We start from the raw sequence: 27690 nt of genomic DNA, 5'->3' as shown, positions 1-27690 counted from the left end.
TAGATTTTCATTTACTCTTTTCTGTATTTCAAATATCACTCCTACAGTGATAAAATGTTTGGGTTGCAAACTAGGGGAAATATGACCAAAAACTGCAGCATCGCTGATGTTTAAAAGCGATTGTGTTTAAAAACTCATTAAAAATGTTTACTTTGAGACTGGCCTCTTGCAAGACTTAGACAAAGCCCTCTTGGGCGGGCTAGTTCAGAGAGTGTGTTCACAGTTATTCAATTATTATGAAACTGAAACGTTTGTTCTAAAATTAAATAGTATTAAAAAAGAAAAGAAAAAAAAAAAAGGACAATTCTTCTCAGCTGAATGAGAGATCATTTCCGAGTGGGTGTGAGCCTTAAAAAAGTTATGTGCAGAATACTTACTATTTTTACTCGTGCTCATAATTCTTGCTTTCATGATTAACTCTGTTAATATCATGGGGTGGCTTGGGCAAGGGGGTCCTAATTGCTTGAGTAAAAGTCCTGATATTCAATTTGAACCTAAGTTATAGAAAATATATATATATTTTTGTATGTGTGTGTTTGTTCAGCAGAAGAGATGAATTCCCTCTGCTAAAATCCAGCAGCTGAACTTACCCTGGTCCCTGTAGAGTAGGAGATAATATGGGATGACCATGTGCTGAGTAGCTTTAAAGTATAAGGAATCATAAGGTCCTTGCCAGGAATTCTTGGTGGAAACCAATAGCTTTCCTGGAAGCACTACAAATAACTCTTTAAAGAAAGAATAGACAGAAGTAATGCTTTAAGTGTTTCTTGGAAGATGTTTTGAAATGGGACTTGCTCAAAGACCTTAGTGTAGATATTAGGCCAGACTCCAGCATGCCCTGTTGAACTGGTGTTGATGGGACACAAATTACAGATGCCCTCCTCAAGTGGCTTGGATGTTCACCATCACATCTTGGAGAGTCTCTGCGTGGAGGAAAAGATAATCCGACTTGCATCTGGTGAGAGGAAAAAGATAGGATTAGCCCCATAAAGGTGACTTGCAGGTCTCCATATTAAAATGGCTTGTGAGGGTTGATCCTGGGTAGACCTTGCCATCACATGGTCTCCTCGCTGCCATTGCATGCCTTTAGGGAGAGATGGGTCTTTTCCCATCTACGCTGTACGGAGGGATGACAGGAGGTGGCTGGGCGCTTTGGAAGTTCAGTTTTGGCAGATCCTCTCCGTGAAGCTGTTTCTGGGTGGAAAGTGCTGAGAGGGAGGCAAGTGCTTGTCGGCCTCGGCCCAAATGCTGATCAGCTGTGCTGTTCACATGAACTGAACAGTGCCAAGACCTAAAATGTCATATTCCTAAAAAGCATTGGATTCGGATGGCAGATGTTTCCTGGATTCCGATTTGCGTCTTATTTTTTGGAAAGCTGCTCTGAGTGCTGTAGAACCCGATGATACAAAAGGCAGAACTTTTTGCCCCAGGTGGTGGGAATTTTGGCTGACGAGTGTCTCCTGAGTGGGTCCCTAAATTAGGTCCACCAAAACTGTGTTTTGTATTTTCTCCTGGGTGACTTCTAACACTTGGCAGCTCTGTCCCGTTCAGACAGTCTGACTGATTTCACTCCACGTGGCTGGTGCCAAAGGAGATGTTTTGGGGTGATAAGCAGCTACACATGCTCAAGTTGCTCATTTAAAAGGCTTAGCTGTTTCATCTCTGCTCAAAACCCAGAGGTGGGAGAAGACAGGCCGTTGCAGGTGGTTGATGTTCTGGCTGTGCTTTGTTCCTGTGTTGTTTTGGCTGTTTTAAAGGGTTTTGGGGATATTGATTGTGTCTTCTTCAGGACTCTGGTTCAGCTGAACACTTCAGGAGATGCTTAATCTTAAATGTATTGTGTTCCCATGGAGGGGCAGAGGTCAATGGACTCTCAGCATGGGTGGAAGCATTTTTTTTTTTCCCAAACTGGGCCTAGCTCATGGAAATTGCCCGCTGCATAATGGAAAAGGCAATGGATGTCTCGTATGCAACAGCACAGCTGGGAACAAGAAGGGTTAGTGCATGGTGATGTTCCTTTTCCTGGCCTGTCACCTTCTGCTCCCATTTATATCCATGCAAAGAGGATGTCAAATATTAGTGCTGTGACCTGAGGGGATTTCACAGCTATTCGGGATGAGTGTAAATACTGCAAGTGCAAGGCAGGGTGAAGAAGCACCTGCTGTGGCTGGCAACTCCCTGGGATGCTTTGGGGCACCATCCCACTCTCCAGCCTGCTGTAAGTCCAGTTTTTGGTCCCTAGGCGGCCTTCATCCATCGAGCACCTGAAGGTGAGCCAAGGACCTAAGCCTGCTGCCCCTGTGCCTGCCATCCATCTCGTTTTTCTGCCTAGTATTTAAGGGCTTGATATAATTAAATCTACTATTTTGCTCTTTCTCTTATCTCACTGCTATTTATTTCTGTATCCTGGAATTGGTGTGTTGGGTTGGAGGATGCAAAAGTTGTTGAAGAGGCTGGATTCCGTTGGCATGAAGATTTGGGTTGTTTAACTGTGGAGCAGACAGACCGGAGTGCAAGGACCTGTGGCCACCACTTTGGACAACCTTTTCTCCAAGATAGGTCTTCAGGGAAGTTAGCTCCCTTTTCCCTTTCCACATCGTTGCTCCAGATCTTCCTTGCTTTGATGGGTAAACACTTTCCTCTAATTGCCCATCTTTGCATGTTTTCCCACCACGGTTAGTTCTTCCTTTTCCATGCTGCTGTACAAATGATGAACCCCCCCACCTCGTATGATTTCAGGAGTAGAAGGATTATCCTTATTGGACGACTGGAGGAAGGCACCTCCGTGGGTTGTATAGAGCATCTCTTACCTGGAGGTAGAATTGACCATACCAACATTGTGCTGGATAGGTCTGTGTCCTACCCCTTCCAAATAAAAAAGGAGCTTAATGCCCACACAATCTATTCCAGTTGTTCACCAGCCCAATTTTTAGCAAGTTTCTTTCTCATGACCAAATCAAATTCCCCTCACTTCAGTTCCTGCACTTTAAACCCAGCTCTTTCCATTCAGCTGATTAAGAGCATGCATAACAGATGATTCTTTGTCTCCATTCAGCTCTTTTTTTAAAAAAATATATTTCAACATTGGGAACACTCCTAGGTCCGCAGTTTAGATGGGATATTTTTTTTCTTCCATGCTACAATATGCCTGAACCAACACAGCCCTGTTCAAAGCAGTTATTTGTCCCTAATAAAATTCTGCTGGGTGTTCAATATGAAAGAGAAATTGTCACTTGCTCCAAGTGGAAACATTTGGTGATGGGAGCCCTCAAATAAATAATATTAAAAAACAAAAAATAAAGCTGGAAGAAAAAAGGTCAGCAAGAAGCAATCCTTAAAAGGTTTCCAACTGATACTTTGTGTGAAAAGAGAGACAGGCTCTTTCTCTAGGAGGTGAAAGCTGTTCCTTGATGTGTTCAATAGCCCTTCTGAAGGAGTCTCCGCTTGCATTGTGCAGATGCTCAGGGGGTGCAAATATTGTGGCAGGCTGCCACTAGTGTTCCTTCATGAAGCTTGTTTTCATTTCGGGACCTCTTCTCAGAGGAGCAGACTTTTCTTCTTGGCCACAGGATCAGTCCTGGGGATCCTCATGTTAAATGCAGTAGGATGGTTTGCAGTGTTGCCCGTGAGCTCGGTCTTTTGGAGAGAGCTGCAGGCTGCATTTATTGCCTTGCAGTGTGTGCACTCTTAGAGGTGGTCTCTGAACGCTGGAAAAGGTCCCCCGCATCGTTCGGAGCAAGGCTCAGAGATCCAGGCTTTCAGACCTGGGAGTGTTATTGACTTGTCATGAGGTGTAAAAAGTAGAGCTTGTGCGAGTTGTGATTTGTGGTGTGGCCAGCTGGGAAGAACAATTCCAGCACGTACTGGGACTGGGAACTGCTGGGATATGAGGATTTGGAGGCTAGCGGGCAATGGAGCCAACCAGTAGCCTGGCGAACCTGAGGCCACAGGAGCACAGAGTTGGGTCAGGTCCTCCAAAGGAAGGGCAGAGTCCTGTGGGGAAGGAGATATTGTGGAGAAGAATGATCTGCACACCCATGACCAGTGTGGCTGTGCCGTGCAATGCCCCTTGCATGATAGTTGCTCTCGGACTGTGTTGCTTGGATGAGAAGATGTCTTGCTTGGTGGGAGACCTGCGGAGACAGCACATCATGGCATTGCTTCCTGATTGAGATCATGGTAGCAGTTCCTACTGCTGCTGACCAGCTTGTATCCTGCTTGGGCTCCACTTGGGCCTACACCTAGTCCTGTAGGGTTGAGTCCTGCTTCACTCTGCCCTACCTACACGGCCAGTGCCATATGGCTTCACACTTTTCAGCTTGTTTGTTGACAGACCCGGGTGTCTAAACTCTCAGCAGGTGCTGTGCAAACACAGGCACCACCTCAGGGTAGTTTGTTACAACCATTTTCTTTTCAAAATAATTTCTGAGTCTTTTTCTGTGGCTTCTTCATTCATGTCCTGCCGAAGGCTTGAAAGCAGTAAAGATGACATGAAGAAATGGCACATGATAGTGCCTGATTTAGAGGGCACTGAGTGACACGTCCAGATGGTTTTGCCAGTAGTGTCTGTCGGGATTATCTTGTGCCCAGCTTCCCTCCAGCTTTCTGGAAAAGAAAGCCAAGGAGTGAATTTAGGATTCCTCTGACCAATGAGACAAAACTTCAATAGCAACAGGGATAAAGTCTGTTCTCATGGTAAAATTACCTACACCCTGGCATGTCTAGGAAGGAGAACTGAAAATGCAGTGGGCCCTGAAGATGATCTGTAAGTCTATCTTCCCTTGCTACATCCATGGCTGGCGTGGGCTGTTCTCCAAGTGCAGGGTGTCACAGGAACGCATATTGGAAGGAGAAGGGAAGTTTTTTTGGAGTAACTCCGATGGAGAGCCCTAGGGCACTTCATTTGTGCATGTGAATTTTCCTTGTACCAAAGGAAAGCAAGTGAGATGGAGTCAATGAGAGATGAGAAGTGCAAAGCCAATACTGATGGAGATGACAAGGTAGCATGTTAGAGATGATGGGGACCTACGATGATGATGAGCTAAGACCGACAGCCGTGGGAAGGAGCAAGTAAAGAGATTTTTATATTTATTAGCTAGCTTTTTATGCCTGCAAATTAGAGGCTGGGTCTGAGTTATGTGCGAGAGGAATGGGAGATGTGCAGGAAACATCGTATCTGTCTGAACTGCCCCATGTCAAAAACAGTGCATAAGGGACCTAAAATCTGAGGATTTTCCTTTTTAGACTGCATTTAATAATCTCTTCCTTTTAATAATCTCTTCCTTTGTGTTTTTGGCTAGCATCGTGTCACCTTCAACCTCTTACGTTGTTGTTTCCCATCCGCTGTTTTACGGGCTGCTAGTGTGGCTTATGGTCCTAATTTGATTTCCAGCAGATACACATTTCTTCAGACTGAGGAAAATCAGAGTACAACAGTACACATTATTTGCTTGATGCTGCAGATTGCAGGCCAGTCAGTGTGCTACTGTTAGCTGAATGGCTGGGGAGTCTGTCTGAAGTGTAAATTAGCAGCAATTAATAAGAAGAGAAAAATTAATACCCTATGTCAGCTTTCTGTGCTACTTAGTTATATCAACACTAAGGCTCAGAGCTATTCTGCTGCTTATGTTTGCATAAGAGTTTGGTCTGGCTTTCACATTATATTGGGAAGCTGCTTAAATATTCTCCCCATATATGCAGTAAACTGGAGTTATTCCCCAAATTGAGAGACAAACTGTAGCCTCTGATCTAGTTTCCTTGGGATGTGGGTGCCATCAGCATGACATTCCAGAAACAAGGCATTGTCCATAGTGACTTCAGGAAAAAAAAGAGCTTTAAAATCCTATTAAAATTCCAGTGCTTTTTATTTACTTGTTGATGATGCTGTTGACTTGGGATGTAAGAAATTTGGCATTTTCCACAACTAGAAGGGCTCGAGCTCAACCCTAAATGCTGCTGCTGAGAACTGACTTCTGCTGCATTTTGTTCCTGGAGTGGACACGAGGACCTCGAGCATGTTCGTTCTTGTTTTTCCATAGGGTTTCTAGGATCTAATGTGAAGTTCACTGGGGCATGAGCCCTTTTTCCTGGGTCTAGTGGCAGATATGGGGCATTCCTGTAGGGGCAGCTACTTCTTTTTACCTGTATAAATTCTGTGGTGGTCTGAACAGACCTCTTGAGCTTTTTATCGGTTCATAATTTTGTCCTAAAAGGAGCATCACGAGGTTTAACCATGCTACCAAGCAGCTCATCTTTCTTCTTGGTGTTTGTATTGTTACCCCTGAGTTCTGCCTGACATGATTGATTTGGTGCATTTCAGTTGATCTCTCTCTCTGTCTCTCTTTTAATATACCGAGATTACCTTCCAGCACTGTCTGGTCCTAGGCAAAAATAAAAATAGCTGAATCCACCCAAGATTTAGCCTCAGCTAACACCTCCCCTCCTGTCTCTTCTAACAAGCTTGTTATAAAATCCTGATACTTAACCAATTCATTATTAATGGTATTTACGGAAGTATTCTCTACTGTAGGATAAGTGTATTTTGACTTTCAGTAGACCGATTGCTTCTAGTTTCATAACTAATTGAAAAGTTAATATACACTGGGGATGAGTGATATATATGTTTGGAGGTTAGCTGTGCTCAAAATACTCATAGTATATAATACGCTTAATTCATTAGCAAGTCTCCTGTCAACAAAGAATAGAGATGAAGTGCTGTAGTTGCCATCACAGTGGGAAAGTGATCATTATTATTTATGAAGTGCTCAGAGTATACTAAGCACTTTGTAAAGAGGCCAACAAACATATTGCAAACACAGGTTTACAGTCTCTCTTGTTATTTGTTTTTTCAGATGTTTTTCCTTCCGTTGCTAGGTTCCCTTGAGATGAACAGAAATTACTGATGGGGGTCTAACTTTGACCCAACAGCCATCGGTTGAGGGTAGTATCGTCCTCCTTGGCATCTCCCTTTTGTTGGTGGTGCTTTGTGAGGCCCATAGTTTTAACATGGATTAATTGTGATCACTGAAATGTTGCTGTGATAGCTCCAGCAGACAGTCCCACCACAGTTCAGTTAATGAACAGCATCGTTAGAGTTTTCATGCTCCTCATCTCTTACGGTCTCTGCTGTAACTGCTCACGCATGTCCATTTTTCTTGCATTTTTCCTTCGCAAGGTCTTAAAAACTGGGAACGAGAAACCTACGACGAAGCACTCTCCCTCTTTCTAGTTTATAACCACCATATCTTGCCTTACTGAATATGTTTTCTGAGTAGTAAAAGTTGGAAGAAATCCCATAATATTTTTACAGTCTTACTATCTCCTGCTTTGCCTGGCCTCCATCAATTTTTTTTTTCTACTTTCAGCCACGTTTCTTGCAGAGCATTTGGTGTCGGCACTGCCAGTGTAGTCCTTTAGGTCCTGCTAGCCTTGGAGGGATCCAGTGATAAGTTAGACCTGAATGTGTCCTCCACATCCAATACTCTGCACACGCATCTTCCCAAATGTCAGTCTTTGCTTTAGCACATCTTGTGCCAGTAGGTGGTTCCTTCTGTGCCCATAACCCAGACTCTTGGTTTCTCTTTCTCAACTTGCATTTGCTACCTCGTAATTCACGACCAGCTTAGCAAGTTTTACAGAAAAGCTCACTTTGGAGATCTTTAACAGCTCCTAAAGTGCATCTCTGGGTATTGTTTGCCTGGTGGATTACTTTTCTTAGAAATATATTCCTCATTTTAGCCTGGCATCTGACTCCAGATCTCCTTAGTATATATTCCCTTTCTTGTTTCATTTCTCATCTTTGCACGTTTTCATTCCACAGTACTTTTTACTATGCTCATGGTTTCTAGAAGAATCTCCCCTGCAAGTATAACCCAGTATATGCATGAGTTAATATTTCTATTTCATTAAGGTATGTTGCATGCTGAACTCTATTTTCTAGAGTTTTTGCAGTCTCTCCAAGTGTTCTCCTTTCAGTGCTCCCTCTGCTACTTAGTCACCAGTCTCCTTCAGAAAGTGCATTATTGCAATTGAAGTATATCTCATGCTGTGTTATCCGTCAAAAAGTTTGATGTCAGAAGCAAAACTTGTAGGATGGTTGAGTTGGCCTGTCTTGATTGTCTATGTTGGCATGGGTTATGCCTTATGAGCTTGTCGTGGAATATTGCTCATGATATTAACTCAGCATCTTTTCTATTGTTGTTGCTATTGCAATTACATTATTGCAGCTGTTACTACTTTCTGATTTTATTCCTGTGACTCATGGAGGCCTCTGTCCTTGGGTTTATGGTGGTCTATCGTCTGCTCTTGGTACCCAATCTGTTTGGATCAAAACCAGCAATGAGCACGTCTTGCATTGCTCTACATGCTGATTTGGTGCCCTCAGTGGGAAGCTGGCAGGAGACAGTGCCAAGGCATAGACCGTGGGTGGGAATTAGCTTAAAAGAACCTGTCTCTCAAACTCGCCTTTAACCATCTTGTTTTTCCCTGGTATCGGTCTTATATAGTCAGATACATGTGGTATAAAAGTTTGGGATAAAATAAGAAATACAGTGCTGAGAACCTGAAATCTAGTTGCTAAGTTTTCTTTGGTTGCTGCAAATTCTTAAACGGGCTTCCAGCAAGGGAAGAGGTCCTATGTCTTGTATCTTCATCCAGCTGTATCTCACATCAGAGGAAGGGTTGGTGAATGTTTTGAGTTGTTCTGCGCTGTACAAAGAGCAGGACCAAAGCCATATGACTATTATGATCAAAAAACAGGAAAACTTGAACCCTGTTAGGAATGGCTGAGGCAATGGGTTAGTGTGGGTGGAAGAGCTCACTGTGTTTTCTTTTCCATTTAGCTTGTCCTCTAGGAGGTCCCTGCTGCAGGATGAATTAGGAAGGGAAGGACTCATCCTTCGAACGATGGAGACAAGGGCGTCTTTCATTGCCAGCATGCAGGAGACCCAGCAGCTCTCCCCCGAGAAGGGCCAGAGCCCAGCCAACGGCGACAGGGAGCAGTTTGATTCAGGTGGGTTCTCCTCTACCCCTGTGGTCACCTCAGGGGTTACAGCACAGCACTTGGAGAGACATCTGTAGTGTGGAGACAACCAATTCACTAGGGGAACATGGATGGTGGCTATGTGTCTTACGGACTTTCTTGGGTCATATGGACTGTACTGTGTCTTGCATCATGTGGGTCTGTGGTTGCTGGGCCAAGAAATCTGAGCTTTTCTCCCTTTGGATATCTTCTTCAGGAAATGTTAACTGCTAAAAATTTAAATGAAGAATAATGGAAAATCTTAAGAGATCATAATGTGTTCTTTCTGATCCCCCTCCCTGCTTCATTTGCTTTTTCTTTCTTTTTTTTATGACTTTTTTGGTTAAAAAGAAGAATTGAATATTCAGAAATTACAATATTCCCCCTGCCATTTTGATCCTTCATCATCATTTTCTGTAGATTTTTTTTCCTTCTATTGGGTGTTTCAGATGAGGAGACTTCAGACATTAGCCCAACCAGGAGAGCTGGTTGTCTGTGTGCTCCTGGATATAACTGAACACTTCAAAGCTCTGAGGTAGGGACCTGAAGGCTTCAGCTGATTAAGTTTTGGCATCTTCATAGTAAATGTAGAGGAGTTGCCAAAGCTTCCATTTGGGGGCAGTGGAGAGAAACAGACCGTGAGGTTCCTCTCATCCTAATACTCAGCTCGAAAATGGAGCAGGCAAATCTCAGTGTAAAAATAACAGTTTCTCTCCACTGACTGACCCGTGAGCAGCTGCCCTGGATGCAAACATCCATGTTTTACTTATCTAATGCAAAATCGATGGATCCTGTCCCATGGGATTCCTTCTTCGGTATGATGTTCGCCTCTGGGCCTACTGGGGCTTTCCTGAAAAGCGCAGGGTAGGGTTGGCCGTTGCTTGTGTTGTCTTCTCAAGGTATCAGTCTGGCTCTAAATGATGGAGGAAAAATCACAGGCTATAGGTGGGCTGCTCTTATGTAAAAACGAGGTATCTGATTATTATTATTATTATTTATTTATTTATTTATTTGGAGTGGTGTAATACTGGTTGGTGGCAGTCTGGCACTTAGGATGCCTGGGTTGAATACCCACTCCTTATGTTTACTCTCTAGCATGGACTCAGTGACCGTTTTCCTTTTTGTGTGTTTTCTTCTGTTTGTGAGGCTTCTTTGCAAAGAAGTTCAGTGAATAAAGATACGTAAGTCCTTAGGCATATAGATCTCTTCGCAAATCTGTGCCAAATTTTTGTGGAAACCAAAGGGATTTAAGTACAGAAATCCTCCTTGGGTCCTGGGTGCTAGTTGTGTCTTCAGTGAAATTGCACATTTTGGTTAGAGCTAACTTTCTGGCAGGGGTCTTCGTGATGCCAAAATGGGGGCCTGCTCTTTCTGCTGTCTCTTCTCTTGCTCCATCTCTGCTGCTCATCAGACCTTGTGCTGACTCTGTCCAACAGCGAGCTAATCAAGGGGGAAAAAAAAGAGTGATTTTCTGACTTTTTTTGAGTTGATAGGGCTGAGCATAGGGTCCTATGAGCTCAGCTGATGCACTTTGGGAGAAGAAGATTGAGCAGTTGGTACCGAACCATTACTCTGTGCAAAAAGTTTCATCTCCGCACAGTGATGCTTGACTTGGTGTTCATATGCTTGAACTTTTCTTCCAGAAATCTTTTAATTTCTGTAAAAGAGATTCTTAACAAAAAGATTTTGAGTTGTAGGTGGCAGATGAAAAATTTTTGCTTGCAGATAGGTCTGCTGTCCTGGAGAACAGTGGAGACTTTTGCAAGCTTGGGAACCTGAACAGCTTTCAGAGATGGCCCGAATGGTTGCATTTTCCTTCTGAGAACATCTGTTGGAGGAAACCCCTACCTGCAGTTTATAAAAAGCATTCGGGACTGTCTGCAGTCTACATCCATGGAAATTGGTGCCCTTGCTACTATCAGATGCTATTAAATGTGCTTCAGATGTGATGGTGGCAGTGTTGCAAAGTCTCTGTCTCCTTTAAAACTCTTCTATTTTGCCTTAAGAGTGTTTTGCATCTTTTCTCCTGGCTAGAGCTGTTGGTGCTTTACTGTTCATTGTGGTGAAGTCCTTCGCTGGCTCTTTGTTCTGTTCCTGGATGTTCCTCGCTCGGCGTCCCAGGATTTTGGCTGCTCACCTTTCAGTTTCTTCATTTTTTGTGGCCATTCAGGGATTGGGTGATTTTTTCTGTTTTCTTGGGCAATGGGGATCTTTCTAATTAGAAAGATATGAAAAGTGTTTGCCTCTCTTCCATGTTCACTAATGAGTTGGGGAGGAAGAAGAAGGAAAAGAAGGGGAGGGAAAAAAAGAAAAGGCTATGTGGGACCATGTCATAACTGGACCTCAGTCTCTGGTCCGGGCAGTGACCTTGCCTGTAAGCTCTTCAGAGTGAGAATGGGCTGTTTTGTACTGCCCCTTGAGCAGTGGAAGTGGACTGTTTTATGTTCCTTTAGATAAGAATGTAAATACTGCCCTGAATTCCCTTTGCCTGAAAGAGCCCCTTCCAAAGAGTGACTAAGAGGGATGGCAACCAAGGGTCATCTTAAGTTAAAAGTATAAATTTGGAGCTGTGACATCTTAAAATGCCTTAAAAACAAAGGCAAAACCAAAAACAAATTAACTCTTTTTTTTTTTTTAATCTGATGCTGCTTAGATTACCAGGGAAAAGAGATGCACCTCCAAAGAGAATCTCCTTGTTTTAACAAGGATACCACTACATTGCCTTTGCGTTGAAGTGCCTTCTGGAGTTGCCTGCTTCTCCCCAGTGAGCTCAAAGCAAGCTAAACCTGGTGGGAGGAGAGGGGAGCACCTAAGTCCTGGTTGCCTTCAAGAGACAGCCCCATCTTATTAGATGAGACTCATGTCCCCCAGTTCAGACATGCCCTAGTAGACCCAAGACCTGATCCCATTTCTGCTGGATCCATTTATATTCACGGATATTAGGTTTGTTTTGCTGGCTGATGACATCTGTTCTGCAAAAACAGGATCTAGCCTGTGGTGCTTATGTTTCTTTGATGGGATAGACCTTGGTGACCCTCCCAAGGCCATGCAGGAGGTTTGTGCTTGATCAGGGTTCCCCCGCCAAGTCCTTGCTTAGTGTTCTAGCCACCAAACCACCATCATATTTCAGTTCTCCCTTTGCTGAGAGTCATGAATGTATCTAATGGCTTTAGATGAGTACAGTCAAATGGCTTAGCAATTTGCCACAAATGCTCCAATTTTGGAAGACATTTTCCTTCAGGCAAGCCTGGAAAAAAATCTGTGCATTTGGAGCAACATGGGTCTTTTATCCACCTTATTTCCTGTTGTTGCCCATCCTGAGAGGCTGATGACAGCTGGAATGGTTGCGTTTTTATAGAGCTAATGCATGGAGGATTGCAGAGCAATTTAAAGCCATTGAGAGCTCACAGGTAATGACTTGTTGATTTTATTTGCCAGCCTAGGCTTGTTTATATAACACCATATTGTAGGCCAGCCAGGCTTGACTGTTTCATTAAAAAAGAGCATTGGGCCTAAGAACCAATAATTGGAAAAGGAACTGTTATGTAAAATAGGCCTAATGCCAGATTTGTCATCTCGCAGGGAGCTCTGCAAAATGCTGGCACCTGAAGTTGTGCAGCTCCACAGTAAAGTCAGGACTTGGTTTTTGGAGCGTGTGACTTGAGACTTGATGAATGGATTGGCTTTGTGACCACTGTGCCTCAAGTGGGCACAATAACGATCATCGTGTATTAGAGACTTTGCATTTAGATACCTGCCTCTCAATCTGGGCATCTCCAGACACTTGGGAGACATCAGCAAGAGGATAGTTTTTTTTGTTTGTTTGTTTTGTTTTTGATGAATTAGGGGGTTTATGCACAGTCCTGTTCGATGCACTGATAGGATTGGGACTATGTCACTGGATCTAGCTGATCCCTAGGTCATGCTGTCTCTGCTCTGCATGGCCCCACTGTAGTATTTTTAGAAGCGAACAGAATGCATGAAAATGATTTGGGAAGCTTAGAGTTCCTTCCCAATCCTCTGTGATAAAATGAAGCAAAATAAAACACTGATACCATGATAAATGAGCTCCCTGACATTATTTTTATAGACCTTGTGAAAGTAATTTCCTGATAAAGTCTGCAGATAAAACACAGTAGAGGAGTCTGACTTGTGATGTGTCAGGCAGAAATGGACTGACAGCAAGTGAAGCCTGCAGCTCCTTTGGGGTCCTGGAGCCTCATTATTTACATTTAGAAAAGAGAGGACTGGGGCATTTAAAAAAAATGTTATTTGTGAGTTTTGCTGGATTTAATGTGAAAGTGCTGCCTGTGGATGGATGTGCCAGAAATGGCCAGTTGGCCTCCAGCACAGATTGGGGCTGTCTTGGGTTCAGCTCCTGATCTCTGCTCTCCTCTTTTCATTTTCTTTTACATCCCAGCTGGAAGCAGCAGGGCCAGTGACTCTGTGGTGGAATGGCACGTGGTGGTGTGGGTCGCAATCTCATGTCTAGTCTGCTAGCACTGCACCAAAATGGGCAATGAGAAGAATAGGAGGCATTCTTGCATCCGTAACTAATGTTTGTAATGCTGACATGACAAACTTTGTTGGCAAATTCTGGAGAACATATTGTCAGCATTGCTTCTTGCAAGGGCTGGAGTTTATGTACTTATACTTTAAAAATCCCTTGGAGAGCTTTTTGGGAAGGAGACATTTTCACAGAGGACTGGAAGAAAAGGAGATACTGTCTAGACTCGCCAAAATAGGTTAGAGCTAAAAGCAGGAATGAGAAATGTGAAAATACTAGAACCCTCGAGGGCTGAGGGAAACTTCTAGTGCCCTGAAGTGGAACAGCTGAGAAGACAGAGGTCAGAGCTCTATGGAGATGTCCTGTCCTAGTCAAATGTCCTGACTTGAAGATGTCCTTGGATTTTGAGAGCTCCTTCTCACACCGTAGAGCAGATGGGTGCAGCAACGAGGAGAAAATAGTCAAGAATAAGCAAGAATAAGCCTTCAAAAGCCTACATTTGTTCAGACTCTGGCTCACTGTGAGGGCACATTCACCTGGCAGCACGTGGAAGGCATTTTAGTTATGGCTTTTAGCCTTTTGTTTGTGACATCAAATGTTCCCTCTTCTCTGCAGAAATACAGTTAAGTAGCTTAAATCCCTAAAACTTTTTCTGTGGAGAGCTAGTCTAGCTTCCTGGACTTCAGGGACATTTGGTTACTGACTCCTAACAGGCCTGGAATTGGTTCAGTTTGGGGTAGAAAGTTGCTCAGGCACAAGAGAAATTTTAATCCTGGGATAAGTGCTCTCTTCCCCGCCCCTGCCCATCTGCTTGTGGGCTACTGTGCTTTATTTTGGAGGCTCCTCTCTTGAAACCTGTGGATCTGATGCTTCTCTAAAACATTGACTCCTCAGAGCTGTAGATTATTAAGGCTGAAGGATTGCCCCACTCATAAAAGTTGCCTGCTCGATACAGGTGAGGAAAACTCTTAGTAATTTTTGCAGCAAGCTGCTGTCTTGTGGCTAAACTGGCACTTATCTTTCATTTCAAAAAATGAGCAAACCTTTTCTGGTTTGACTCTTCCAAATGACCCAGCTTCTGTCATGCCTGAAAGTTCTTATGATGGTTGCAAGAAATAAAAGCCAAATCTCCTTTACTTGGTGATTTTTTGCCTCTTTTCAGATTGTAATCATGGGCCTGCATTGCTACCTCCTGTGAGCAGGAGAGTCATAAGAGTACCCACCTTGTCACTGGAGTAAATGCTGATTTATGGCTTTGTATTAAAGAAGGTTAATTGAGTTTATGGCAAGGAATTAGACCTTAGTCTTGATACAGCGATGTGAAAAGTATTTAACAGTGGTGATGGCTCAATGCCTCTCTTTGAACTCCCAGACAGATCTTTCCCTTCTGCCATCTCTGTCTCAAAAACTCTCCTCTGATATACCTTTTTTCCCCTTGTATCAATGAGTTTGGCTCCATGGGTAGGAAATAAAACCTATTTCTTCCCCTTTTAATAATGAGAGATTCCCATTGCACAATATAATTTTCTGGTTCTGGAGACCTGTAGCAATAATTGCAATAAATTAACCCTGCCGTTTTCTTCATAAAACTGTCTGGGGAGGTTTCTTAATTCAGTTTGTCATGAGTCACTTTAATTACATCATGACCGCATTGATGAATGTTTGGGCAGGTAAGGGTCTCGCTGAGTTTGCCTGATAAATGCTTATTGTAAAGGGCTCATTGCTAGACTGTAAATATTTTTGCTCTGGGGTTGAAACCAAGGTTTGCAAGATTGCTTTCATTTTGTTTCCAGGCAATCGGATTTGACTGTTTTTTTTTTTTCTCCTCTGTAAGTGAAAGAAGATTTATTTTTAATTACTGTGTGTGTTTCTGATGCTCTGAGGTCTCTGCTCTGCACGGGGAGTAGGTAACAGAAAGCTCCTTCTTTATGGAGCAGGACTGGGGCAATGAGGCAAAGATAAGAGCAAGGTGCAAAGAGGCAGCCACGGTCTGGGGAGCAATGTTGGGTTTTTGCATGGAGGTCCTTGTGTAATTGCCCTTCCCGGAGGGCCCCTGTTTTTATCGCTGCTCTCCATCCTTACTATTACAACTCTTACTTCCTTTGGCTGTGTGGTAGTTTGCTTTTTCTTTCTTTCTTTCATTATTATTATTTTTTTTCCTCCTCTGTTGAGCAGATGATGGCTCGAGCATTGAGGACACAGACTTCAACTGGGATGAATTCCTGGAGGAAACCGGGGCCAATGCTGCTCCCCACACCTCATTCAAACACGTACGTGCTTGGTCGGTGCTTTGGGAGCTACATGCGTGGTATTCCTCCTCATTTCCACGGAGGTCCTGTGCACAAACCGAAGTGGGGGCTGACTGTTTCAGGGAGGTGTGGAGAAGTTGGTCCTCTGTGCTTCTCTGATGGCTTCATCCCAAAACCTGTTATAACCGCTTTTTGGCATCAAATGCTCGATTGTCCCAGCTGTATGGAGCTTTCACACAGGAGCATCCTATTCTCCAGAGCTGCCCTCTAGATGCATGATTTAGTCCTTAGCAGGGTCACTCTGCACTAGGGTCCAGCATTGTCTGTAGGGAAACTCTCTCAGCCTGCTGCTCAGAAATGCTCTCAGGAGTGTGGAAACCAAGTATTTGACACATGATACTATTCCTGGGTAAACATGGCTTTTGGCAGGGAAGTTGTTGGATTAAGGATCACAATCAGCAATCGGCTACCCAAAATCTGCTCTTTACAGGCAGTGTCATTTTGCTGGTGTAGGGAACACTCTCCCTGCAAAGGAAGAAAAGTTAACACCATGCCTTTCTCATTTTTGTAAGGTTGAAATCAGCCTTCAAAGCAGTTTCCAGCCAGGAATGAAATTAGAAGTGGCCAACAAGAGCAATCCAGACACGTATTGGGTAGCTACGATCATTACAACATGTGGACAGCTCTTACTGCTTCGTTACTGCGGCTATGGAGAGGACCGCAGGGCAGATTTCTGGTGCGACGTGATGACAGCAGATCTTCACCCCGTTGGCTGGTGTACGCAGAATAACAAGGTCCTGATGCCTCCAGATGGTGAGTGCTGCACGTTTTGCCAGGGTCACGCTCTAGTATTGGTCTGATGATGAAACTCCAGACTTCCAGTCAGTCTGGAATGGGCCAGTCTCCAGGGCCTCAACTGGTGTTGGGTGATGTGGCTCTGCAGAAGTTGTTGTACAACAGCTCAGGGTCAGGTGTCTGCAGGTCAGTGGATGATTCAGTCCATCTAGAAAAGGAATTTTTCCCTAGCTGCTAAGAACAAAATCAGTTTCTGTAGGAAGCTGCCTTGGGAAGTGTTGGATTGCATTTTTTTTTTCTGCTGGAGAGCAGGGAGAGAGTTATTTTATAGTTCTAAAATGGAACAACCATTTTTTTGGTAAAATATCTGTTCAATTTGGATGTAAATAAAATCAAAATTTGCCAGTGAACTCTCCAAAACTCTCCGAAAGTTTTATTCTGCAAGTTAAGAGCCCTCCACTGCCAGATTCCTGCAGCTTTTGATTCCAGTGGGAGATACACAGATTAAAGCCAGCAAGATTTGGGCAACATCAGTTAGGGCACATCATGATTGTCAGCTCTTAGATGCACAGAAGCTGAAGGCAAAACCTGTAGATTAGTGACCCATATGGAACAGTTTCTTTAAAAAATATGACTTGCTTTCTGCTGTATAAGAAAAATGTTATCTAAAATCTGCTATTGCCTGTGAGCATCTAGTTTGGTCATGGTCAGGGAAGCAATTTAGCTTCCAAGTTATGCATGTGTTTAAGAAAAGCCTGATTTAAGGATTCTGCTGATGATGATTCTTTATTTTGTTACACGTGACCATTGAAAAAGCATACATGTTATTCGTGTCTTGTGTGGTTTCTCCTGGTTTCACCTCAGTTTCTCCTGAAATGAGCTGTTGGGGACTGTCCTGGCTCGAATCAGGGCGGAAAGACTCATTCCTGTCTTGCATATGTCTCACCCTGAGATGGGCTGTTATCTCTGGGCTTCTTCTGGTCTGACTGTGTCTTCTGAATCAACAGAGGATTGACTGCCTAAAAAGGAGGGAGATAGTAAAGAAAGTCTTTAAGATAGATACAGCTGAGAAATCTGTGGTCTTAACACTGATAAATCAAGATAACGTGCGAAGGATTAGATTTTTTTTATTGGTCTCCTAAACTGCCTTTTATTACGTGGATTGTAATCAGTGTTGCCAGAAAGTGTACAATGCGGTAAACTAAAGCTCAAAATGCCAGGGTCAAGGGGTGAGAGATTTTATTGACTGTTGTAATAGAAAATAATGATTGTTTTATAACTGGAGGCAACTGCTTCTCATGGAAATGTTAGAATCTGCTCTTTGGGTTGTGGCCACTTCCATGTGTGAGGTGTCTTGCTTGGCTGACCGCAAATGTGCAGCATGTCATATATCTGTTCTCCTTGGGCTGGCAGTGCAACTGTATGCTGCAGTGGACCCAAAATTTGGACAACTGTCTTGGTTCTTTTTGTCTTTATTTTTGTGTTTGTTTTCTACCATCGTCTCAACGAATAAACTTTATTGAATGGATTTTAGTATAATTTTCAGAAAAAGCAAATTAAATCTCTTCTGAAATTGCAATTTGGACATTTAAGTTAAAGATCTAAGAGTTGAAATTGTATTTGCAAATGAGATGTTCAAAAATGCCCAGGGGATCTGAGCCTTCGGGACCTCTTTCTCACTTGTGAAAAGGTAGAGGTCCAAAATGTGTCCCTTGTGAAAAGGTAGAGGTCCCTGAATCACAGTGACACCCATGAGTGTTTGCCCCTTGGGTTCAGCCCTGAGTTCCAAGGTGAATTTTCAAAGGACATTGCTCCCATTCAGGCTCCTCAGTGAAGAATCTGGGTTTTCAAAGTGCTCCTTGTCTGTCCAAGGGAGAAATGGTCTCAGACTATTTTTTAAAAGTGGTTTATGAGTACTAGACTTGTTGTACTCACATATCTGGAGTTACTCCTGTGATATTTTATTTTACAGTCAGTGAACATGCCTGCTCTTGAGGCAGATTTCGTTGCAGTCCAGAGTTTTATCTGGTGAGGCCTGCAGGACCTGGCGTTACATTGCTACAGGAGCAAGTGCTGTTTTACCCAAACACCACCCAAGTGTCTCGCTTTTAGCATCATGCACTCTTTTATTGCCAAATCTTTGGAAGAGCCGAAAGTCAGCTCCAAGTTAATGCAATTCCCAGGGCCTGATTCTGCACAGTTTGATGACAGACCGCTACACGCAAGCAGTGTGGCCAGGGCCGGTTAGTTGTCATTAGGGTTTGTTTTTAATAAGGAGTTGAAGGCTCTGGTTAATAAGCAGGTCTGCACAGAGGAACTCATGCACCTGGCAGGATTCCAGCAGCAGGACAAGGCTCTGTTTCTGCTTGCGAAGCAGATAGGAGTGATTGGCACAAATCATGCAAATGTGATGCCAGACAGCACTGCTGCAGAGCGACTGGGCGACGAATTTCGTTAGATGGGAGAGAGATTGGAGAAAGGGGAGGGAAAGAAAAACCACAAAAAACACCCCATTCAGTTTATCAAATCAATGGAGCTTGATTTAACGTTCAGCATGGAGAGCTTTCAAGGGGCAGCTGCCAGATAATTATTGTTTATGATCCTAATAGACGGAAGTTGTTTAATTTACAGACTGTTAGGTGGTTATTTATGGGGTGACGTTAGCGTTGCATCATGGTGACTGTGAGTATAATGTCAAGTCACGTTATGTCCCTGCTGTGACATTCTGGTACAACAGGACCAAAATACTCTGTTTTGCAGTAAAATGCACTGGCTTATGGAAGGGCGGCATGAATGTGTGTGTGTGGGTGCGTGCTTCCCCCCACCTCCCTTCCCTGCGTGAAATCAAAGGAGTAAAATTGTAGTTACTGCAAGCTTTGCCATTAATTATATTTTTCTCATTACAAATCGGTGTGTAATTTGAATTGCAAACTCAAATATCCTGGCAGAATGGATCTGTTTACCATTCAAAGCAAAATGAAAATTATTTAAATTAGTTAATGTAGAACTCATTTGAATGAGTTGGATGTTTATTCATGAACCGGCTTGAGGAAAGTGTGAAGCTCTCCTTATGGTTTCTGGCTTTGGCACTGAGCAGTTCCGAAGTCACGTCCTGGGACAAAGGTTTCTCCTTGCATATTAACCATGGGTGCAGACCGATGGGTAAATACTGCCGAATGCAGTTGAATGTGACTTTTTTTCTCATTTCTGTTGAGGTCCTTCAGTGGCAATTCCTTTGAGGAAGGGCATCTTGATGCAAAGTTCATCAACTGCGGTGGTAATGTGGGAATTGGCTTCTGCCCTCTGTGGATAAGGGGTGACTTAGGTGACCATTAGTTAGTTAAAACCTTCTTATTTTGGCCCACTTTGGGAATATGGCAAGCTTTTATAGCTTCATGTGTCTAACCGCAGAACCAGCCTCCTCTTCAGCACAGAACTGAGGTGACTGTTGAAAAACCATCACCCCCCCTGCGTCACGTTACTCACTGAGCATTGAAAATTTGTGCATTACCCCTTGTCGGCTAGAGGAGACGCAGATACAGTTGGCCATGTCAAAACTTGGGATATGAAGACTCCTTGGTTTGTGCATAATCCATGATAGTCTACTATGTTGCATAGTCTATTTGTGTGCAAAATAGGAAATAGATGAACAGACTGATTAAAAAAAGAAAAAAAAAAGTTAATCCCATGGTAGGAGGCCCTGTTTGGCTTTCCAAAAGGAAGCAACCAGATCTTGCCCACCTCTGGAGCTGCTCTCTTAGAAGATGCGATCGTGGGTGTATTTTAATGAAAACCAACTTTCCCTTGTTTCTTTTCTTCTTCCTGCCTCCTTCCATGCCTCCCAGGATATAAAATTTTAACAGTGCTTGCAGCACCATAATTAAAATTTAGGTAGAGGGATCAGATAGGCAGCATGCACTTTTGTCTTTGAGGAGCTGGCTGGTCTCCATCAGCTTATCGGAGATAGTTTTGCTTTTCTACCAGTGTAATTAAGAGCAGATTTGGCCCTGGTTTAGCTCTTTTACTGGAGGCTTACCTGAAATATTACTTCCTAAGAGCTTGGGGCCAGAGAAAATCAGTAGGCACGCGCTGAGTTTATACTGGTTTACATCAGCTACGAACCGGACCCCTGAGCCAAGTAAAATGAAACTCGGAAATCTTCTTTGGCAGGTTCTGCTGCCAGTATTCCTATTGCTTAAGTATTTTATGCAGGGTTTTTTTTTTTGTCATCTTTACCTAATCCTTATCTTCTTTTTCCATCAAAACCAAGTTGAGTCTGACCTAGTGTAAATAGATTGTAGAATTTCTTTATTTTAAACACTGCAAATGACTCCTTGTACAGTATTTTGTGTGCTTTTCAAGTCTGCCTTAGCAGAGTATTAATTATGCAGGGGTGACGTTAGCATAAATAACTAGTCAGCAAATAAATGTCAAATATTCTATTAGCATAGTAGGCAGCTTTATGCACTGGCGCAGAGCATTTAGCAGATTATTCTTAACGAGCATATAAAAAATAGCTTTTTTTTTTTTTTTTTTTTTGGACGTTTTTTCTCCTTCCTGAGGTCTTCTAATGATTGCAGAGGGCAAGAGAAGAGAGGAAGGAAAAGCGGTGCCAACTTTGACTGAGCAGCACAGGGTTTTGGGCTGCAATTTACCCTAGTGTAAGTATTGTTAGTTTGGCTCCACTGGCAGCAGCTGGAAATTGCTGGGGTGCATCGAGGCTTGGCATCTACCCCCCTGCAGCTCCTCACAGGGGCATGAAAAACAAAAATATTTTCATTATGGTGCCCACGGGAGTTTTTTCTTCCTCTGCTTGGTGTAGTTCAGGCCCTGAGGGAGCAGATTGGGTGTAACGAACCTCTGTGTGTGTTTTGGGAGTGTAGGTGGTCATTGATCTATGGTGGAGATGTGGCATGGCATGGCTAAAGGAAAAGGCCTTGAAAAACATGCAAGTAGGATGTTTTATTAAATGCATTGTTTTTTACACAGTTGTGCAGCCTTGCAGGGATGAGGCGGCTCTGCAAGGAAGACTGGAATTTCTGGTGTGAGCCTTAGACAAAGAAATGGGAGTGGGGAATGAGATGTGCCCCTTGCTTGAGTTTTAGATAGGACTGTGATGAATGGTGGAGGTTATCAAGTGGAAACTCCAACCTTCTACTTTTTCATCGATATTCTTCATTTAAAGAAAAAGATCACTTAAAAAAAAAAAGAGTCAGAAAAGCAATTTCTGGACTTAAGTCCCCAAATATTGTCTTTAGACTTTTCTCCTGCAAAGTGCTGGGCCTCTCTGTTTGAAGGCGCCCTGAGATGTCTTCTCAGTGCGTGGGCAGCGTGGCACCCAATGAGGAACCAGTGTGCAAAACCCACAGGATGGTTCGGATTTTCAGCAAAAAATGTCCAGAGCTTGAGCATAGAGTAAGCTCTGCTTATCAAAAAACAGAAGAGAACCCTCTTTAATCAAAACCTAACTTTTAACTGAGAACTGCCGTCGGCAGAAATGGTTCCAGCAAGCTGGGTTTGTAGGGACAACAACATCTGCTTATGCTGTGTTTCTGTTTACTTATTCTTGCCAACAAATGGAGGAAGGGAAACGGGGGCAGTCTGTGGTCTGACGAGGTAGGGTACATGCTGTGGCCATCAGTCCATGCAGGACCCCGCACTGCACCAATACTGCCCACTTTGTGCCCATTTTGAGTTGCCTTTATCTTGCTCAAGGTTATGCGGGGAAATTTAAGCTTGGCCTACACCCAGTTAAACATCAATGCAATTTATGTGATGGTTTTGCTGTTGCAATTTGCTATGCATGATTCTAATGTAGATCATGTTTGTATTTTTTTTGTCTTATTCTTATGCGTAAAAATAATGTCTTGATCTCTATTTCGAACTATAGTCGCTTCTCATTCCACTATGAACTGTGCAGTCAGTAAAAATATAGTAAAACTATATTAGGCTTTTTTTTTTACGGTGAGTGCTGAGGGTAGTATAACCCTGTTTATGCTAGTGCATTATTACCCTGGTGTGGAACATGGACTGGATCCCTAGGCTGGCCTCTGGCCAAGAGAGGGTTCAAGAAGGGGTTTTGCTGATGGAATGAGTTTTGATAGAAAACGGCTTGTGTGCAACAAGACTAAACCGAGTGCCCTTGCAGACTGTTTTTTGGTTTTCTTGGATGCATGACTGTGCTGGGACAGTTAGGGCCGGGGAAAGGAAGCCTCTAGACATGTGTCTTCTAGCTGGTGTGGCTCTCATTTCACCATATTGCGGCCAGCATGTGGTGCCTTCCCATGGAAATGTGTGATTTTGCCTTTTTTCTAAGTGCTCCATTAAGCAAGCATGAGGTTTAAGTGCACAGCATTTCAATGGGGCGCATTTCCTTGCCGTAGACTTCTGTAGTCCCGAGCTGCTTCACTGCACTGATGTGGATGGTGTTGGGGCATTGCCTTTCTGAGGACAGCCTGGGGACATTTCCAGTGGGAACGGGTTAAAACCATAGAATCAAAGAATCATAGAATGCTTAGGGTTGGAAGGGACCTCTAGAGATCATCTAGTCCAACCCCCCTGTACACGCAGGGTCACCTAGAGCACGTGGCACAGGACTGCATCCAAGCGGGTTTGAAGATCTCCAGAGAAGGAGACTCCACAACCTCTCTGGGCAGCCTGTTCCAGTGCTCTGGCACCCTCACTGTTAAGAAATTTTTCCTTAAGTTTCTATGGAATTTTTGGTGTTTCAGTTTCTGGCCATTTCCTCTAGTCCTATCAGTGGCCACCACTGAAAAGAGACCATCTTCTCTTCTTCTCTTTTGCTGCCTTGGTTCTCCCTCTGCCAGTGCTGGTGGCTCTTCAATTCTTTCCCTTTGCACCATGGCTGGCAGCAGTCCGTTGAAATGGCAGGGTGCCTGCAGCTCTATAGTAGTCTATGTTGGGTGGTGCAGAGAGATCTGAGGTATTTTAATTGCAACTATCGTATTATTAATTGCAACTATTAGAATCAAAGAAGTAGCGCCTTGCACACGAGCCATAGTGGGACCAAGGATCAGGCTTATTTTGATGGAAACTCAAAGCCAAACCCTTTATAGACAGTCTGGGAGGGAGGAAAAGCAGCGGTTTTCCTGGACCATGAAAAGTTATAAATATATCTGGAGTGAAACCAATAATGTGCGGCTTTATGAAAGATTTAATGAATAAATATTTCATGCCCACATGGTGCTTCTTCAGTAACACGTGCTGTCAGTAAAAGCAATAAACAAAGAACCTCCTCCAAGGTTTGTTTGGGCTTTTAAATTAAACTAATCAACTTTTTCAGTCAAGCTTGATATTAGTTCATTTCTGTACACAGAGCTGTACTTAACTGTGTTTATTTTTCTCCTGTTACCTGTTCTCCCGTTGGTAGGTTCTTGAATACCAAAGCGGGAATCATTTGATTCATCCCACCTGTGTGGTGTGAGTCTGGGTTTCCAGGGGCTGTTTTTCCTTGTGGTCCTACAACTTGAGGAAGTGGCCGCTCTTAACGTGCTTGGTCACATCCCTATGTGTTGGTTGTGCCTCTGGGTGAGTTTTTTGTTATCCACTGGGGAAGTGGGTTGAGTCTCTTGAGTTGGATTACCATATGCATTTAGGAGGTTGATGCTCCTTGTGGGCTAACAACCATCTTGGGGCTGGGGGATGCTAGCGTGATTGCTTCACGATTGGCTTTCACAACAGGTGCCTGGGACAACACTGGGAAATCTTTTAACTCTGTGCTCTCCATCTATGCAATACTTAGAAAATCCATGGCAAACTGATGTTGCACATGGTCCCCTATAGCTAACTGATTCTTCAAGAGCGAAGGTGAGGAAAGGAAGAACAGGTAAGTAAAGAGATTTAAAAAGAAGTGTTGCCCACAGGAGCAAAGCCAATTTTGGGAAAGCATCTGAGCGCAGAGCTCTTCAGAGCTGAGAACCAGCTAAGATGTAGACAATCTCTTGTGCCTTTGCAAGGCATGGTGGGCTTGCACTTTTTGTTCTGCCTAGTTCCACAGGTGCAGCTTATTTTCCTGTAGAAATGAGTAAAAATGCACTTTTTTGATGTCCACTGATGTGGAAACCACTTGTTTTTATAGTAGGCAGCTTTGAGAATGGAAAATTAGCCCTCTGGGCTGGATGAAGTAGGTCTCCATAGGCTTCTGCCACACTGTTGAGCTATGATGAAGAGGAAGACTGACATCAGTAACTGAGGAAGCTTTAATAGTCCAAAATACAATATGCAGATTTTTTTTTTTGGTGTTTATTAGAAGGTGCTGCTGGGGATCTGTGAGATCGTGTCTATATCAATCAAAGTCCAAGCCCTTTGCATAGCAAAAAGGTTCATCTTTAGATAAAAATGATGGACGGGGAGCAAAACTACTTGTGGTAGTGCTCATCTGGGGTAGTGGAAGGATCTAGATCCAAGTGTTGGTAAGACTGAATTCTGCTGAGATCCCTGATTTTTGGCAAGACGAGCATCTTCTGAAGAGACCCTAGCTCAGTTTATGATGCTCAGAAGGTCTGATATGCACAGGTGAGAGCCACAACTTCACCTTCTGCTGCTTGCAGTTCTGGTCAGCATAGGATTATACTGCAGCCATTAGTATGGCTCAACCACCAGATGCCTAGGAGAAGTTGTGCTGGAGGAGCAAAAATAAGTAATGGGAAGACTGATCTCAGTGTAAATGTGAATGAGAAGCTCTATTTCCAGGGAAATACCTGAGGAAAATGTTGGGAGCAGACATTAAGCTTTTCTGTGATGGGAACCTTTTTCGTGTCCTCATTCTTTGATAGCTGATGTGATTGGGTGTTTTTTCAGTGGTTAACAGTTCAATTCTCTGAAAATAAGGCACTCTTCAGTCTGCTTCATCTAAAATTCACAAAATTCGACTTTTTGTGGCCAAAAATCTTTACATCTATTGTACAAGCAGCAAAATCGGCCCCCCGCAAATATTCAAGTCCTGAGGGAAGAAAGAACATCAGTTGTTTTGAAGTCCTGATGAGATTCCTAAGTAAAACTTCGAATGAGGGAGTAGCAAGGTCTGGCAGTGCTCCATGTTGAGTGCTCCGTGTTGAGTGATCAGTTGACATCATCCAATTTTCAAGTGCAAAGTGTGTAAATACAGGACAAAATGTATAACAGTCCATTGTCTGTTCACTGTAAAGTAGAAGACTTTCAACCCTGTTTTGGAGAGTTGGTGAGTTGTCATCAAGGAGACTACCACGTCCTTGCAAGATGTGTGCATCACTCCTGAGCCTGTCAATCTCCACAGCTGGATTATTCAGTAGTGGTTGCTCTGAGTTGTTCTTTCACTGTTGCACGCATGCCGTGAAGCTGGGAAGCCATGAAGCCATACTAAAATGGCCTAATAGTGAGTGCAGACCACTCTATTTATAAAATATTCCCTAAAATTAATATTTAAGAGGTTCTAAACGGCCATTTCTGGTATTTGCTTATATTCCTGTTCCCTAGTCGTCTGTTATTTCCCCCAGAGGAGTTCTGGAATGGAAATGCCCTCTCAGCTGCAAGATGCCTGGTCTTAACTAGGTAGTTAATGTGGTGATATAATAAGTAAAGCATCAACAAGCTCTTAAATAATCACCATTACAGACATTTGCTCAGACATTTAAAAAAAAAAAAAAAAAAACCAACAATCCAGACATGTAAGTTTTAACCGAGGTGTGGTTGTGTGATTTTGGGGCTATATTTCAGACAAGAATGAGTGCCTTGCAGAGGAGAAGGGCACTGAGCAGCAGGGACCTCATTCAGAGCACCATGAAGGTGACGTACGCATTTCTGCAATGGGGTGTTTTGATCAGTTTGAAGATTATTTTATGCCTCTTAGAGCTGAGCAGTCTTTAGGGGTTATTCTGTGACCTGTTAGGGCAAGGACAATTCAAGGTATTTGGTGGCATGTCTTCAGCAGCCTATGCCTTTGGATGCGTGATGGGGGGCACCTCTGGGTTGTTTGAGCATCAGCAGCTTGCGGATAACGGTTTGAGGAGGCTGCTAGTGGCAGATGCAAGCGACAGCATGATCCCGAGCCAGCTGTGACTCGCGCTTGATTTTCCTCTCGTTGCACATGATAACGTGGGCTCGCAGCCGCCGTGGAAGGGGTTTGTGTCTCAAAGCAGACCATATGTTCCAGGAGCCCGTGGAGGTAGCTCCTACGCAGTGCAGAGGATTCAAGTGACACATCTATAAAACATTTTCCCGTCGACCGTCAGGAGGCAACTCCTTAATACAGATTCCAAATTCTAGGTCACTCTGGCCCTTGTTGCATGCAATTGGGAGGGATTTTACTGTGGATTCCTGGGCAGTTTGCTTTTTTGTCCTTGCCTTCCCCTTTTCCTCCCTTGTTCCCATCTGCTTCATTTTGGCCACAAATTATGAATGAGTAAATCAGTTTAAGGATGTGTGGAATGCTTCCTGATTGACAGTTGAGCTCTTGACATGTGGCTTCATGGTGCCTTCTGTGTTTGGAGTGAAAAATGCCTTGTGTCCTACCTGCGTTGTTGGGAATGACTGAACAAACAAGGGAAAAATCAGTGTTTTAGGTTTATGACATAAAAATGCAACTACCTCACAACATGCAGAAGCTTGTATAGAAGATGTATCCAGGGAAAGCGCTTACCAAAGTCCGAAAATGGTTTGTGCTACCTGTTGTACATAACTTAATCAAGAGACTTCCTCATGATTAGCATAGAGCCTGCAAAGATGAGAAGGAAATTCTGCACTTGTTGCTTTCATCCTTGGCTTTAGCAAGTGGCTCCATTTGGAAACTCTCACTCCAGCAGAACGTGCAGGAAACTTACTTAGAAGCAAATAAGCCAGAAAAACTTGGAGGAAGCCTCGTGCTCTAAAGATGGGATCAAGACCCTGAAAACCAGCTGAGCCTGAGCCATAGTTACACTCTGAGCTTTAAGAATCTTCGTTTTAGTGGGGAAGAGATTTGGGGTCATCACAGCATCCTTGTCTCCAGTTAGAGTCTCCTGAAATGAAGGAGAAAATTACGTTTTAGAAGCCAAAGGAGGCTTGGGGTGTTACGGAAAAGCTACTGATGTTTTAAATGCTGCAACTTGTAGTTGCATGTCAGATGATGTCTTGGCTATTACTGC

At 43.4% G+C, this 27690-nt stretch overlaps 1 protein-coding gene across 1 annotated transcript in view; it reads left to right on the top strand.

Annotated features, from left to right (window-relative positions):
* The window catches only part of SFMBT2 (Scm like with four mbt domains 2), a 92364-nt gene that overhangs the window by 4372 nt on the left and 60302 nt on the right, over positions 1–27690 (top strand). Inside the window, exons 2-4 of the mRNA XM_088523970.1 lie at positions 8841–9010; positions 15702–15796; positions 16348–16588. Coding sequence (XP_088380096.1) covers positions 8905–9010; positions 15702–15796; positions 16348–16588 — 442 coding nt within the window. The 5' untranslated portion in view covers positions 8841–8904. The remainder of the gene's footprint in view (positions 1–8840; positions 9011–15701; positions 15797–16347; positions 16589–27690) is intronic.

Source organism: Tinamus guttatus, unplaced genomic scaffold (assembly GCF_059628265.1).
Source record: "Tinamus guttatus ecotype Peru unplaced genomic scaffold, ASM5962826v1 Tinamus_guttatus_pri_ptg000201l, whole genome shotgun sequence".
Classification (NCBI taxonomy): Eukaryota; Metazoa; Chordata; class Aves; order Tinamiformes; family Tinamidae; genus Tinamus; species Tinamus guttatus.
Note: the sequence above shows the minus strand (reverse complement) of the source record. Positions and strands in the feature narration are given on the sequence as shown.